We start from the raw sequence: 15,609 nt of genomic DNA on the forward strand, positions 1-15,609 counted from the left end.
TCTTAGAAGGAAGGTAAAGTTGGTACCTGCGCACACCTTCCCTACCACACACACAATCACTCTTAAAACTCAATGAGGTTTATCTTTTATTCATCGTGGGAAGACACTGCTTCGGGATTAAAATTGTGCATCTTTCTAAAGAAGCAAAAAACAAATCCTCCTGAATTTTCTTTTTCAATAAAATACAGAAAATAATAGAGAAAAATAAGAAACAAAATGACAGTTTCACAATTTGAATCTTGTATAGTAGCATAATCTATAATTTAACATTCATCATGTTTTAATTTTAACCTTGTAGCAGTAGTTCAATTTTAATCTCATTCAATTCTTATTAATATTAAAATATGAATTAATTTCAAGGATGATATTGGAGGAAGATTTTACTCAAGAATTTATGGAAGTAATTAATAAATTTTTAAGGTAAGTAAGGCACCCAGTTCCTGGTAGGTGTTTATTAGGGAGCGCTATAGAGGAAAAGAGGTCTCTTCTTTTTAGGATTGCACCTTAACTATGCATTTGTTTTGTGCAGATGCTCCCGCAAACACGAGTGTCAGCGCCACCTATATGCCCATCACTGGATTTGGAGTTTTGAATCGTCCAGTCAGTGTGTGTCAGTGCAGAGCGTGCAGCCAGCCAATCAGAGCAAAGACGAGCAGACTCAGGTAGCTTGAGGAGAACAGGAAAATGTTGATTCATGACTTTGCCGTGAGAATGTAGAGGCTCATCATTTTCTCCTTCTTCTCTCCCTCTCTGTTTACCAGCTGACGCTGTCCCTTCTCCAGCTTCCAGTGCTGTCTGCAACTGAGAGCCTTTCCTGTGTCTTTCAACATCTTCCTCCACAGTTGGCCGTCATCACCGGAAGTAGTATTAGCTGCCAATCCCCTGACCCGGAGTTTCTCCCACCTCTGCCCGCAGGGAGTGGTGAGTACCCCAAGGTCTCAAAGAAATCCTGAAATTCTCACCTACTCCCAAAAGCCATGTAAAGTATTTTTCTTCATCCTTTGTTGTTGATGTAGATCACGTGATTGTTCCCCTGTCGCTGACATTCGGTCATGTGACCATCAGCACGGCTAACATAACCTTCTATGACTGTGGAGCTGTCAGCCGACTCAACAGATCTTCCCAGTAAGGCAACATTCTGCAACATGTTACCTTACCTTACATTACATTAGATAATTTATTCATACCGTATTCGGGAAATCTCACTGTCACAGTAGCAAGAGGGTGAGAATACAGACACAGAAAAATACATTTTAGACATAAATAAATAGGTAATAAACAACTATATATATATATATATATATATATATATATATATATATATATATATATATATATATATATATATATATATATATATATATATATATATATATATATATATATATATATATATATATATATATAGATATAGATATAGATATAGATATAGATATAGAGATAGAGATAGAGATAGAGATAGAGATAGAGATAGAGATAGAGATAGAGATAGAGATAGATATATATATATATATATATATATATATATATATATATATATATATATATATATATATATATATATATATTGTGTGTGTATATATATATATATATATATATATATATATATATATATATATATATATATATATATATATATATATATATATATACATACAAATATACATTTATATATATATATATACATACAAATACACATTTATATATATATATATATACATACAAATATACATTTATATATACATACATATACATGCATATATATAAATATACATAAACATATGTATCTCCAGCACCTTTAATCTTGGATATCCACTTTTTGACCAAACCCTCATAAATCTTTTTATAATGTTAATTGATCAAACAAACAAACAAAAAATCAATATCAGCTCCTTGCTTCCGACCAACCTTCTTTGATGACGACCTCATATACAAAATGATTGATAGGAAGTGGTTACCCTCAAATATATATTTTTTAACGGTTTGTCTTACAATGAGTTATTCAACTACATCATTAAAAATTCCTAAAGTCAGTCAAATTGAACAGGATTCATAATCTGTTCCAGGTGTTTGGCATGTGTCGTCAGCGTGTGGAATTGTAAATGGTGTCCTCTGGACCAGCAATGCACGCACCACGACCAGTGTTCTAATCAACATATCCCACTCAGCCAGAAAGTGAGTCTATCTTCCTGAGTGCCCCTCCATCGTCTTTCATAGTTACCCGTCGACTTATCTGTCTGAGCTGGTTTACTTATCTTTTGCCATGTGTGCTCTCTGTCCATCTAATGACGTGTCTGCCTGTCAATCTGTCTATTTGTCCTTTGGTCTATCTATTCGTGTGCCAGTTTTTCAGAGTCAATTTGTCTGTCTCTGAGCCTGTAGTCCTTTCTGTCAGCAGGACTCAACCGGCCTAGGTCAGTGTCCTCAAGTGTTTGGCCTTCAGAGTTCTGCCCTGGTTCCGGTGGGCCTGACAACTAGTGTAGTTTTAAAGGCCCACAATTTGGACATTTTCAAGGTGAAAAGAAGCAATGCCAAAGACCAAACCAGAGATCCTTACCACAGGAGCATACAATTTTAAGTGTGGGTGTTTTTAGGATGAGGCGACATACAGCTGTGTGGTGGAGATCGAAGGAGTCCAAGTCAACCTGACGGCTATTGCCCAGAAAACCCATGATGGCACATACTCTTTCACTTGTAGCTCTTACCAGGTATCGCAGAGATGAACACACGGTAATCACAGGAAGCTTAGACCTACTGATCTAACCATGGCTCACTCTAGTTTCAGTATGCCGTGAGTCAGCTCGTTTACTCTGCACCCATCTTTCTTCGGAGAGGAGCAAGGCGTATCGACGCTTTACCTGGTCTTCAACGTAAGAAGCTCATGTTACAAACACACCTCATATCTACCCAAACTCAGCTTAACACGTTGAGGCCCAAAGACTGTAGAAATGTACTTCACTGTACTGACCCCCTCCCAAAAATATTGTGTTGCAAGATATTTGCATGATAATTCCCGTGTTTTCCCTTCCTTCTTCAGTCCAATTGTACAACTGCTCAGCCGGCCAATCGGATTGCTCACAGTGCCGTGCCGTGCCAAAAGAGTACGGCTGCGTGTGGTGCACGGGGAGCTGCGTCTACAACCAATCCTGCATTGGCGTCCCAGCAGACAGCTGTCCACCCCCTCAGATCTCACAGGTGACTCATTAACCTGCATCCATTGCCCTCACGCATGCTGCTACGATAATAATAAATGCTTTTGCCTGTCTGAAGGTCCGACCCCTTTCTGGGCCTCTGGAGGGCGGAGTCTTGGTGACTATCAGTGGTTCCAACCTGGGGATGAGCTACCAAGACGTGGTGGGCGGAGTCACAGTGGCAGGTGTGCGGTGCCCTCCCCAACCTGAAGGATACAAAATTTCTACCAGGTATTTTTAGTGCGCAGGCACACTGAAGCATAAACTGGTTAGCCATATTTCAGTCAAGTGTGTGTTTATGCATTCAGGGTTGTGTGTAAACTCCAAGCCAGTCAGAAAAAAATGACAGGGCCTGTTGTCGTTACTGTGGGAACAAGCCCACCAGGGAGGTCAGAGAGCAACTTCAGCTATCAGGTGAGTCGACCTTGTTCTTATGTAAGGTTACACAGAATGGAATAACAGTCTTCAAAGTGCAGCTGGGTGATTTTTTTTCTCCCTCCTTGCTGTTTTCAGGACCCACAGATTCTGGATGTTTTTCCTGACAAAGGTCCGCTCTCTGGAGGGAGCAGGTTGACAGTTAAAGGTCGACAGCTTCTGACAGGACAGGCCTCCCAGCTCCGCGTCTTCCTGGGAAAAAAGCCGTGCTACTTGTATGATCAAATTCTTATCCAATCCTATCTTACTTTGTGGAATCCATTTCTCAATTCAACTGGAACTTCTTTTTCCATCTCCTAAGTTATTCCCTACTTTAAGTTTTACTTCACAATCCAATTTTACGTTTACTCCTGTTTATAACCCCTTTCTGTTTATATGCAATGTCTACTTTAAGCTGCTTTTTAGAAGATGTGTCATATTGTTGGTAGATTCAATAGTTCATCACTAGTCCTTTTTTTCCAGGTCAAGATTTTAATTTTAATTCATAGGCTCTAGCAGCCCTGACAAGGATAAGTGGTGTTTACATAGACAATAGCTCCTCCAATCCGCTGTGTTGATACTATTCTACCTGAAATTTCTACTTTGTTATCAAGTAATTATCATCTGTGGTCAGAATTCAATTGACTTGATACTTGTGTGGTCTATGTTCACTTTCGATAGAAAATTATTTTCTATTGTACTGTATTATGTTAATATTATTCTAATTGGAATTTCTACTGTTATCAAGTCAAATTTTCTTCCCTCAATCTTTTCCTTTCCCACTGAGCTCCACTCTTGGATTCCATTTCTATTTTTTCTTCTTTTCGTTACAATTGTTTGATTGTTGTCTTGCACTGTCCTCCTAACCTTCTTGGTCTCTTCTTCTTCTCTTTTGCATGATTAGAGTGGAGCAGGTCAGCGACACCCTAGTAGTGTGTCAGACTCTCTCCACTAATCAGACGGGCAGAGTTCCAGTCCGCGTGTTGTTCAGCCAGGCGGAGCGTTCCGTCCCAAACGTGACATTCCGTTACATGGATGACCCGGTCATCACTGAAGCCGTGCCGACGGAGAGCTTCTACGCGTAAGACAAAAGACTTCCGACCAGCGGTCCACGTACATGTGGCCTGATGCTAGTCACTTCCGGTCCTCAGGGGGGGGCGTGTCATTGTGGTGAGCGGCCAAAACCTCGATGTGGTGCAACAGCCAATTATGTCCGTGTGGGTAGAGCCTGTGGATGTCCAAAGAGTAAGACGCAGAAAGCGTTTGGCTCTTCTGAGCTCGAAGCAGCAACTGGTCTTTAACGGCACCATGACAACGGTGGGGGAGACGACAACTAATGACACCACATATACACTTGACTCACATTTTGTCTCTCTGTCTCTCAGGTGTCTGAGCACTGCTCTGTCTTGTCTTCCTCTCAAATGACCTGTCGGACCCCTTCCGTTCCCCCAGAGGTTAATGTGAAGGGCGTCTGGTTTCAGATGGACAACGTCCGTATTCAGTACAAAAGCATAAAGGTAATCCTTGTCCAAGAAGCAGCCATATTTTTGTTGCATGTGGTGACTTAGACATCACAGAGGCGTGCATGTCAATCATCTGTCAATCAGCCCAGGCTTTGCTATTTCACAATATTACCAAAATTAAATATTCACCCAGGTGATGCTCACCTTTCAGCAGGTTTTTGCAGGTTTCCGCGGGTGTAGAGTCAGGAGGAAAGTTTTTGCTTGGAGCTCCCCATCCCAAAATGCTTACATATTCTTAATTTTTTTTTTTTATGTTTAGTACAGCAATGACCACTCACTCCCTGTCTTTCAGGGCAAGAGTTTTAGCTACTATCCCAACCCACGCCTCTTCCCACTCAACCGGGATGCTGTAGATGCTCCATACCGCTTCAAAGCTGGGGGTGTAATTGCTGTGGAGGTGAGGAGATGCTTGTTCGTATGGGAACACATTATCATCATGTCACTGCTTGAACGAAAATGTACCACTACACCAGGGCGAAGACCTGACGCGAGCGATGTCCAGACAAGAAGTAACTGCTCGCCTTGGAGACCAGGAGTGTGAAGTCAAAACCTTGGACAGCACACACCTGTACTGCGAGCCACCTGAGGTCCAACCAAGGAGTGTGGATGACAACAGTCGGCTGCCCCGCCTACAGGTTAGTTTTTTCCATTAATCCGGCACGTGACTTTGCAAACACATGCTCTTTCGTAGGTTTTGATGGGCAACCTGGAGGTGTACTTGGGAATGGTGCAATACGACAGCGACTCTCTACTGCCTCCCATCCCACTGGCTGCGCAAATTGGTTTGGGGGCGGGAGCTGCCGTCATTATCTTATCTGTGCTCATCATCATCCTCATGTACAGGTTGGGCTATTTTCCCCTTCCATTTAAATCCACCACAACAAGCATTTGCTTCATTAGAGTGAGCTTCATAAAAGAATATACTTTCAGGAGGAAGAGCAAACAGGCCTTGAGAGACTACAAGAAAGTTTTGTTGCAGTTAGAAACATTGGAGATCAATGTGGGCGATCAATGTCGGAAGGAGTTCACTGGTAAATCCTAATGTTTTATTTATGTCGAATGGTGTCAAATGATGGCTTGGAAATTCTTCTCCCGTGTGCCTTGCAGACCTGATGACAGAAATGATGGACTTGAGCAGTGATGTAGGAGGACCAGGCCTACCCCTGCTAGACTATCGCACCTATGCGGAGAGGGTTTTCTTCCCCGGCCACCGAGCAGCACCTCTGAGTCGCCACCTTGACCTGCCGGAGTCCAGAAGACACACGGTGGAGCAGGGGCTCCAGCAGCTCAACAACCTGCTCAACAACAGGCTTTTTCTCACGAGGGTTTGTACAGCGACACGACAGACCAGCGGCCACGGCGCCTGATGGGTAACGCCCGCTTCCTGTCTTTCCCACAGTTCATTCATACTCTGGAAGCGCAGCAGGGCTTCTCTCAGCGAGATCGTGGCTACGTGGCTAGTCTCCTGACCATGGTTTTGCATGATAAGTTGGAGTATTTTACTGAGGTCATGAAGTGTTTGCTGCAAGATCTGGTCCAGCAGTATGTCGCCAAGAACCCCAAACTCATGTTACGAAGGTAAATGTTTTTTTTGAAATGAGGAAATAGATAAGGAAAAGACATAATATGTTCTTGAAAGTGTAGTAACTCGGGCTAAGTAACAATTTGAATTTTAATTTGTGTCTCAGCATGAGAATTGCAATTAACTGTGAGTAATTGCATTAGCATCCACACAAATCGATAACCTACTTTAATGTATAGTTATTGATTTAATATTTCAATACGTGCATTTTATAGACATTTACTTAAGTAATGAATAATGGGGATTCATGAATAGACAATCATATCTACTAAATCTTTCATGATTTCCCCTCTCCTATACATTCGGTTAGTATATACAGCCCCTCCCGACTTGGAGTCCCCTCAACAAATGAAGTCGTAATCAGCTTGTAACACTACTAATAACAAATAGTGGAGTCGTACAACCCCAATTCCAATGAAGTCGGGTCGTTTTGTTAAACATGATTAAAACCACAATACACTACTTTGCAAATCAGGTTCGACCTATATTTCAATTAATACATTTTGCTATTATAAGATATGGTATTATGTGATTATTTATTTTCTATGTTTCTATGTTATATGTGTATTTTATGTCCTTTTCATGAATTGAATGTTTTACACTGACTTGTTTTGGCACTGAATTCCATTGTACTTACTACAATGCCAATATAGATTTGATTCTGTGCTTTTAGCTAAAAACAAGGTTTATCCATTTGAACCATGAATATATTTTGTGTTGGTTGTATCTTCCATTCAATATAGATTTATCATGATTTCCAAATCATTTTATATTCATCTTAAACCCAATGCCCCAATTTAGTTGAAATTGCACTTGTATATATACTTTGCAGGCACTGGTATTAATGCACAATTAAAATAATCACAGCAAGTGTGTTAATTCTTTAGTGAGCTTGCTCAGCCTCAGTCAAAACTCGACCTTTTTTATGTTTAAGGACAGAGACGGTTGTGGAGAAGATGTTGACCAACTGGATGTCCATCTGCCTCTACTCATTCCTGAAGGTTTATTCCTTTCTGGTCGTCATCACGTCGGCTTCCGTCCAGCCTGCCTTTTTTGCAATGGTCTCGTGTGTCCGCTTTTCAGGATGTGGCAGGGGAGCCTCTTTACATGCTGTACCGAGCCATAAAGTATCAGGTGGACAAAGGTCCAGTGGACGCCGTGACAGGAAAAGCTAAAAGGACTCTCAATGATAGCCACCTCCTCCGAGAAGATGTCGATTACTGCGCTGTGGTAACTATGGCAATGCTTGGTTGCACACACATGGCAATGTGTTATTCATCTCGTATTTGATTTTCAGACTCTCAATGTGCTGTTGAAGAATGGGGCTGAAGTTCAACCATGTCCTGTCAAAGTGCTCGACACTGACACCATCACACAGGTAGCCTTTTCCATGTATGGATATACGAACAAGTACTCTATTGTGCAGAGACCTTCGGGATGAAAGCCATCTTGAAAGCACTTCTGACCTTAGACTCTGGCTATGTACATGTAATTAGGTGAAGGACAAAATCCTGGATCAGGTTTACAAAGGAGTTCCATTCTCTCAGAAACCAGCCGCAGACAGCTTGGATTTGGGTAAACACATGACCTCTCTAGTGTCAGTCAAAGTTTTGATTGGTAGCTGTTTCCATCTAACCGCGGTTCTTTGATTGACAGAATGGCGTTCGGGTCAGGCGGGACATCTGACCCTGTCAGATGACGACGTCACAGCAGTGGTTCATGGTAGCTGGAAACGACTCAACACACTGCAGCATTACAAGGTCATTTTCAATCTCACCTCAGAGTTGTTTTCACAGAAATGGCACAGTGCTCTTAACCGCCTCTGTTTCTTCAGGTTCCAGATGGAGCCACGGTTGCTCTCGTCCCACGTTCCCAGAGTTCTATTGGCTCTCGAGTCAATCAGGTGTTCCAGACTGGAGAAAGTAAGAACCAGGAGAACACATTTTGGCCTAGTGTGACAGAGACAAATGTGGAACCTTTGGTCGCTGCCGTAGAAACACCAATGTTGGAGAGTGAAGAAGAGGAAGGACTTCGGTTGTGGCATCTCGTGAAAAGCAGTGAAGATCCCGACATTCCAAAACACAGGAAGAGCAGCATGAGGGAGAGAGAGAGAGCCAAGGCCATACCTGAGATTTACCTAACCAGACTATTGTCCATGAAGGTAATAACAGTAGAATCAGTGTGAGGATTTGACTGTGATTGGAAGTTAAAGCTCCCATTTTGAACCTGGGTACATCTAGGGCACTCTCCAGAAGTTTGTGGATGACGTCTTTGTTGCCATCCTGAGCACAAAGCGACCTCCGCCTATTGCTGTCAGATTTTTCTTTGACTTTCTGGACGACATGGCCGAGAAACACGGTATTGATGATCCAGAGACTGTCCACATCTGGAAGACTAACAGGTGAGACAACAGCAAGATTCCTTGAGCACAATAAACTAACTAACTAACTAACTAACTCTCTATCTGCACAACCAGTCTTCCTCTCAGGTTTTGGGTGAACATCCTAAAGAACCCTCAGTTTGTGTTGGATGTCCAAGTGACGGACAGCATCGATGCTGTATTGTCCGTCATTGCTCAGACCTTCATCGACTCGTGTACCACATCCGAGCACAAAGTTGGGCGAGTACGTGTTGCCCAAGTGTGCGTTTAGGCCGGAATTTTCTATGGCTCTCTTATGACTGCTTTCTCTCCAATCAGGACTCTCCTGTCAACAAGTTGCTCTATGCCCGGGAAATTCCCCGATATAAACAGCTGGTTGAGAGGTGAGTTACCATAGAAGGATCCGATTGCGCATCTGTCATCACGTTTTTCCTCGTTATCAAAAGTCTTCATTGTTCAAAGGCGTCTTCAGTTTCTGTTTTCCTCATGTTTCTAAATTTGTCATGACTCGTTTGACATTTGGAATGAGTTTTTTTTTGTTATTGGTACACGGCATTGTTAATTCTGACTGTGAATGTAGTAGCAACCATAGTTTTCGTAGTTTGCCGAGTTGTGGTAACCTGGACGAAAGCTAAGACTTGATCTTGTAATTGGTTGTTGGTGGAGGACGGAACATCCGTTGTAAACATAGACTCAAAACAATAACTTTTTGAGGCTGACAGTGGATTTTTAAAAGGAGAAAATCTCTTTTGAGAACGCTGTTAGAAGTACTTCCATCAAACATGTTATTGAAATATTTATTGAATCATTGAAGTTCAAATTCAGTTAAAAAAAATGGGTGAGTCTCACAGCAAGTGTGTATATGCCTGTGCAGGTATTACAGTGACATCCACAGTGCTGCCTCTGGCTGCTACCAGGAGATGAACTCTACTCTGACTGAACTTTCTGGGGTAAGTGAAACTACATTAGATAAACAGAATATTCCAGCGAGGATTGTCCCATTTATAGAGATGATTGCCTGTCACCTCCAAACAGTTCAGCGACTCTCAAAAGACAGGTTAACTTTAGAAAGGATTTACACTGTACGCTTCAAGTGACAGTTGGACCAACTATGGCTTCCCAGTGTCTGTGTCCAGTCTTTGATCTAAATTCACCATAATTAATTCACCCAATCACATGTGCATACCTTAATGGCCTCCAGACATTTATAACTTATATAAACTACCAAAAAAAATTGACCTAACAGAACTGAAACTTATCTGGAAGGGTATAGTATACAATAACAAAAATACAGGAAGAAGCAAAAGTTAGTTTTTTGACAACCAATTGCCTTAATATAATAATATAACATTTCTGATTTAATGGAGGGGCACTGGGGACAGTAAAGGGAAGATGATTGGTCTGTCTACCATCCACAGTACTAAGGATGATGGTGTTTAAAATAAAAAGATTTTTGATTGGCCAATACAGTATGAAGTCATTTTAGTTTTTAAGGGGGTTACTTGGCAGAAAAGAGGAGGCTGTCTGACTCAAATTGTCAATTTTAGGACCTATGGTTTGCTTAGCTAAATCATATGAAGGACTCGACTTGACTTTGACTTAAATTCATCTCTTTACATGTTTTGCATTTCCAAACGAGTGTTTTCTCTATACTGTAACATGCTTTTATAAAATAAAAGCTGTTATAATTGTTTATTGCGCTGGAATCGCCACTATTCAAGTGACCTGGCCACCAGTGTGCAATTAGTTGAGGCAAGGCTGACTCAGTGAGCAAGTATCACAAAGGGAGCTCCTAATTACTTTTGGATTCAACTCAATCAAGCCCTTTTGCCAAGACGCAAACCCATGGTGAAGGCTTCATTAAACGGACTGAATAAGAATGGCGCAGCTTCATCTGAGGATTTACTGCCTCAAAGGGGATTAACAATGTGGGAAAGTTGCTGGAATTCTTTTTGGGGTGGAAAAGTACAGGAGTAAATATAAAGGTCATTTCCATAGCATTACAATTTTGATACAAAATCAAGATTACAAAATGGTTGAAAATAATTCTGATCACTTTAGACCAGTGTTTCCCAACCACTGTGCCGCGGCACACTGGTGTGCCGTGAGCAATGGTCAGGTGTGCCGTGGGAAATTGCAAGAAGTCATACAATGTGATATTGAGAGAGAAAAATTTATATGAATATAAGGAGATTATAAAGCAACTATTACAAGAATCAAATCAAAATATAATGGACGTTAAATTGTAGATTATACTATTATTTGATTCAAGTTGTCAAACAGTAATTTGTTTGCTCTTTCTCTAAGTCGAAACGGAAGTTGTCTGGTTTCTAGGACATCAACTTTTGCCGACGTAAAGTCTGTGTGAGAACAATTTTTTTTGGCGGAATATTAGGAGATATAAGTAATATTTAGAGAAAAATCATAAAATGATGCGATCAATAACTTTACTTGGTTATTTGCATCACTCAAACCGGAAGTTGTTCAGGGTCCACAGGCCAAATTTCCGTGACATTAGGTCATTGTGAAAAATTTGATTTTGGAATAATTTTGGATGCGATTTCTGCTGATAAAACTTCGATGAGAATAACTATTTTAAATATAGGCGACTAAGATTTTCAGATGGTGGTGTCCCTTGAGATTTTTTTCAATGCAAAAAGTGTGCCTCGGCTCAAAAAAGGTTGGGATACACTGCTTTAGACCAACATGGACAAACTACGGCCTGCGGGCCACATACGGCCCGTTAGGCTTTCTAATCCGGCCCGCCGACATTGTCCAAATAATGTTTTTTTTTTCAAGATGGTGCCGTCACAAGGAAGCCAGTGGTTGTAGCTCTGTCCGGTCTTATTTGTTTTTTCGTGTTTTACAGTCCTATCTTTTTTATATGACATTTTAATATTTCTTAATACATTCCTTTTTACTTTGTACTTTATACTTTTTACTAATGATGAGTATTTTTAATACTTTAGTCCTTTTTTTCTGTTTATGTTTCATATGTACTGCTAACGGATGCACTTTTTTATATGTATCGTATCTTGTGCTGACCCGGCCCATCTGTCAAATTTTTAAAGTCAATGTGGCCCCCTGGCCTAAAAGTTTGCCCACCCTTGCTTTAAACGGATGGTGTAAACACCCACGAGCTTGAAGTAGAAACTTGAAACCATCCCAAATATAAGACATAATCCTCGCATACTTGAAGGGTTTATCTAAACCACGTCTCCATCTTTCTTTTTAGAGCTTCGCTTCAGACATGAACAGTCTTGTTGCACTTCATGAACTCTACAAGTATATCAACAAGTATTATGACCAGGTAATACAAACCCACACACACAAAGACATGTCAATCACGCAATCATTGAGTCTTGGTGTCTGTGTGGTGTTTCTTAGATCGTCATGTCTCTGGAAGAAGACAGCTCTGGTCAGAAGATGCAGTTGGCCTATCGACTGCAGCAAGTGGCTGCATTGGTGGAAAACAAGGTCACTGATCTCTGATCACCTTTTGACGGAGGCTCCTCCATAGACCCAGAAGGTCGCAGGGAATTGAAATTCAAGTGGGAACTTATTCTTGAGAGAATCAAGCACTGAAGAGAGCAAAATAGGACGTGAAAGAGTGCCAATATACTGTATAAGTGTACATTCAGACTCAGGAGACACTGTGTGTCGTGATTGAAGAATGTGGTGGTGCCTGTGAGCAAAGACTCCAGCTTGCACTACATTTCCCAGAGTTCTTTGCAACTCGTCAAAGCACAAGTGGTGGCATACTGTGTTCATGTGATACGTATGCTGAATCCAGTCAACCAAGCAATCATTTAATCAATCAGGAAATTCATCACGATTGACGCACTGATCACAAAATCAGGGGTCGACTATCGGTATTTCAGTTCTTAATTAAAAATGGACTCCAAGACCCCCTGGGCGGAGAAAAACTGCCGTTGTCGCCAAACAAAAAGGTTAATGTGCGATGATGGACTCGTGTGGAACCAATGAGGAGCTGCCCCTAGTGCACAAACAAGCCCCCCCCCCCCCCCCCCACTGATCTCCGACCTGCTGTTTGATAGTCGCTCACTAACTTAATTGTGTGTACATACTGTAAACCTTATTTAAGTCCTATTTATCCCAGCTGTGCCTTGACTCTTGCAGCTAGGTGGCGCTGTCACGGCAGCAAATGGTAAACGAAATCAAAAGAGCCGAGAAAACGAGTGGCGGCAAGAGTCCGAGGCTGTGCCAGCAGCCAATAGCGAAAGTGTTTAATACATTGAACGCATCTAAAATTCCGAATGGTATAATATCAGCAGCTTTCATGTCAAATTTCTTTTATTCAAGCTATATAGCACAGTTCTAGCTCTGAGCTTACGAGCACATATAATGTTATGCTAACTGTTTAAACAACATGCATGTCAAATTTGAAATCTTTATCTTCTAGTATCAAACAGCTGTAGTGATTGAAGTCAAATGTCCATAAATAGAAAAAAAAGCAATAATATTATTAACCATTGTGATGATGATGATGATGATGATGAGCACACTGCTGTTTTTTTTTTTTCTTCATGACGGATAACCCAACCAGGGTCATATGACTCTATCGATTCAGGGCTGCCAACTACTCCCTGATTTTAGGGGTTTCTCCAGAAATGCAATGAAAACTCCGGAACTCCAGACAACCCCCCTAAACTCTGGAAATATGCCAAAAAATTCGAAACCGGTCCTCGAGGGCCACTGTGGGTGCAGGTTTTTGTTCCAACCGGTCCAGCACAGACACTTTGACCTATATGATTTCAGCAGAAAACAAGAAAGACCTGATTGAAATCCACTGATTGCACTTGTAGAACACCAGATTGGTGAAAAGGTGTCCTCTGGAATGAAAACCCCCATCCACTGTGGCCCTTTGTGGAACAGTTTGCCCACCCCTGACTAAAGCATAGTTGTCAAACTCATTCAAGAGAGGGCTGAGTGGGTGCAGGTTTTTGTTCCAACCTATCAAGACGACACCTTTTCATCAATCTGTTCTCTTATAACTGTAATCAGTTGATTGCAGTCAGGTTCTGCTTCTTCCAGCAGACCTCCTCATTGGCCTAACTGTCTGCGCCATTTCAGTAGGGAAGAAAACCTGCACCCTCATGGCCCTTTCTGGACTTAGTTTGACACCTGTGTTCTAAAGAATGTAGGCGTACACAGCACTGGTAAGTTTTATCAATAAGCCTGCTCGGGTTAGGTGAAAAATGGATGACAATTTGGATGAAGCTTTTCATAAGATACCCAGACACTCGCAGAAGTTTGTTGGTTCGTATTCAACAAAATATCCCATGTTGACGCCATGTCCAAATGACCAAATTTTGCGCATTGCAGAACATGCAATTCAGCGTGCAACATGTTGGAATTGCTGACTGTAAAATGGACGTAGAAGGACCCAAACACAAAGACCAACTTATTTTGATTATGCAGTTTGAAAAAAACACTTTCATTTCATGTAAAAACATGATACTAAATGTTTGATTTAAACTTCTTATGCTTTCATACATTTTCTCTGGATTTTGTATGAATCGCATTCACTACGAATATAGTACTCATGAAATGGAGTCGATGGAGGTTGGCAGCTCTGGTGTTTTTACGCTGGGTTTTAATGTACATATTCTTGTTCTTACTAATCTTTTTATGAAAACACAAACTTAAGTCAACATGATGATCATGATGATTTGTTCTTGTGATGTTGGTGACGTATCTCGCTTCCTTTGTTTTGGCTTGTCTTGTATTTTCAACACTATTGAGTTTGCATGTGTGTGACGATGCGGAGGATTTGTGGTGCATTTGGGGAACAAAGGCAATGATGAATAGGAGAAAATATGTTTAAATGGGAGGAAGCTGCTGATCTTTGTACTACACTTTTGATGAAATACGTATCCGCTCTGCTTTTTCTACTAGTGGTGAACTAGATTATTCCATTCAAGCACATCCAACTTTTTTACTGACGGTGTGAAATCAATGCGCCGTGTGACACGTTTTTATCATGACAAAAAAAATCATTAAAGTCTAATTTTTAACATGCAGTCTTCTGTCTGTTGGCCACTCTATTGTGTGAGGGTGTCTAAGTCGTAAATAACATAAATTTCACCCCTCATCTCATTTTCTGAACCGCTTTATCCTGATTAGGGTCATGGGGTGCTAGAGCAGATCCCAGCTGTCTCCAGGCCAGAGGCGGGGGACACCCTGAATCGGTGGTCAGCCAATCGCAGGACACAAGTATACTAAGACCTACTGAAACATAAACTGGATGTCCATACCTATCAATGGTATGCAATGACTTAAATATTATGAAAAATATACATACAGTGGTACTTGGTGCCATAACCAGAATGTATTTTATTTATTTATTTAACTTTGTATTTATTAATAAATGTATTTATAAATATATATTTTAAAAAATACAATTTAAAGCTTCTGCAATTACATGAAATAGTTACTTAATGTGTAAAGTGTTAAAAAAAAGTTACCTTAAAATAAAAATATGTTCAAATAACTGAA

At 40.9% G+C, this 15,609-nt stretch overlaps 1 protein-coding gene across 4 annotated transcripts in view; it reads left to right on the plus strand.

Moving 5' to 3' along the window:
• plxnb3 (plexin B3) overlaps positions 1 to 15,134 on the plus strand; it is a 49,578-nt gene extending 34,444 nt beyond the window's left edge. The window contains exons 7-40 of one of the 4 annotated variants that reach the window (XM_077715161.1): positions 1 to 13; positions 530 to 662; positions 762 to 921; positions 1,017 to 1,125; positions 2,067 to 2,175; positions 2,396 to 2,515; positions 2,595 to 2,708; positions 2,780 to 2,870; positions 3,038 to 3,195; positions 3,271 to 3,422; positions 3,500 to 3,605; positions 3,705 to 3,841; positions 4,510 to 4,686; positions 4,757 to 4,922; positions 4,991 to 5,122; positions 5,421 to 5,525; positions 5,602 to 5,763; positions 5,820 to 5,971; positions 6,059 to 6,159; positions 6,236 to 6,453; positions 6,528 to 6,706; positions 7,645 to 7,711; positions 7,794 to 7,940; positions 8,008 to 8,088; positions 8,207 to 8,285; positions 8,367 to 8,470; positions 8,545 to 8,632; positions 8,705 to 8,871; positions 8,951 to 9,111; positions 9,187 to 9,334; positions 9,409 to 9,473; positions 9,965 to 10,040; positions 12,326 to 12,400; positions 12,478 to 15,134. The exon at positions 1 to 13 is cut by the window's left edge and continues 88 nt beyond it. In XM_077715161.1, coding sequence (XP_077571287.1) covers positions 1 to 13; positions 530 to 662; positions 762 to 921; positions 1,017 to 1,125; positions 2,067 to 2,175; positions 2,396 to 2,515; positions 2,595 to 2,708; positions 2,780 to 2,870; positions 3,038 to 3,195; positions 3,271 to 3,422; positions 3,500 to 3,605; positions 3,705 to 3,841; positions 4,510 to 4,686; positions 4,757 to 4,922; positions 4,991 to 5,122; positions 5,421 to 5,525; positions 5,602 to 5,763; positions 5,820 to 5,971; positions 6,059 to 6,159; positions 6,236 to 6,453; positions 6,528 to 6,706; positions 7,645 to 7,711; positions 7,794 to 7,940; positions 8,008 to 8,088; positions 8,207 to 8,285; positions 8,367 to 8,470; positions 8,545 to 8,632; positions 8,705 to 8,871; positions 8,951 to 9,111; positions 9,187 to 9,334; positions 9,409 to 9,473; positions 9,965 to 10,040; positions 12,326 to 12,400; positions 12,478 to 12,582 — 4,157 coding nt within the window. In that variant the 3' untranslated portion in view covers positions 12,583 to 15,134. Of the gene's footprint in view, positions 14 to 529; positions 663 to 761; positions 922 to 1,016; positions 1,126 to 2,066; positions 2,176 to 2,395; positions 2,516 to 2,594; positions 2,709 to 2,779; positions 2,871 to 3,037; positions 3,196 to 3,270; positions 3,423 to 3,499; positions 3,606 to 3,704; positions 3,842 to 4,509; positions 4,687 to 4,756; positions 4,923 to 4,990; positions 5,123 to 5,420; positions 5,526 to 5,601; positions 5,764 to 5,819; positions 5,972 to 6,058; positions 6,160 to 6,235; positions 6,454 to 6,527; positions 6,707 to 7,644; positions 7,712 to 7,793; positions 7,941 to 8,007; positions 8,089 to 8,206; positions 8,286 to 8,366; positions 8,471 to 8,544; positions 8,872 to 8,950; positions 9,112 to 9,186; positions 9,335 to 9,408; positions 9,474 to 9,964; positions 10,041 to 12,325; positions 12,401 to 12,477 lie in introns of all 4 variants that reach the window. The other 3 variants (XM_077715169.1, XM_077715144.1, XM_077715153.1) reach the window with 3 other exon arrangements.
• The last annotated feature ends 475 nt before the right edge of the window (positions 15,135 to 15,609 follow it).

This window comes from Stigmatopora nigra, chromosome 1, assembly GCF_051989575.1.
Source record: "Stigmatopora nigra isolate UIUO_SnigA chromosome 1, RoL_Snig_1.1, whole genome shotgun sequence".
NCBI lineage: Eukaryota > Metazoa > Chordata > Actinopteri > Syngnathiformes > Syngnathidae > Stigmatopora > Stigmatopora nigra.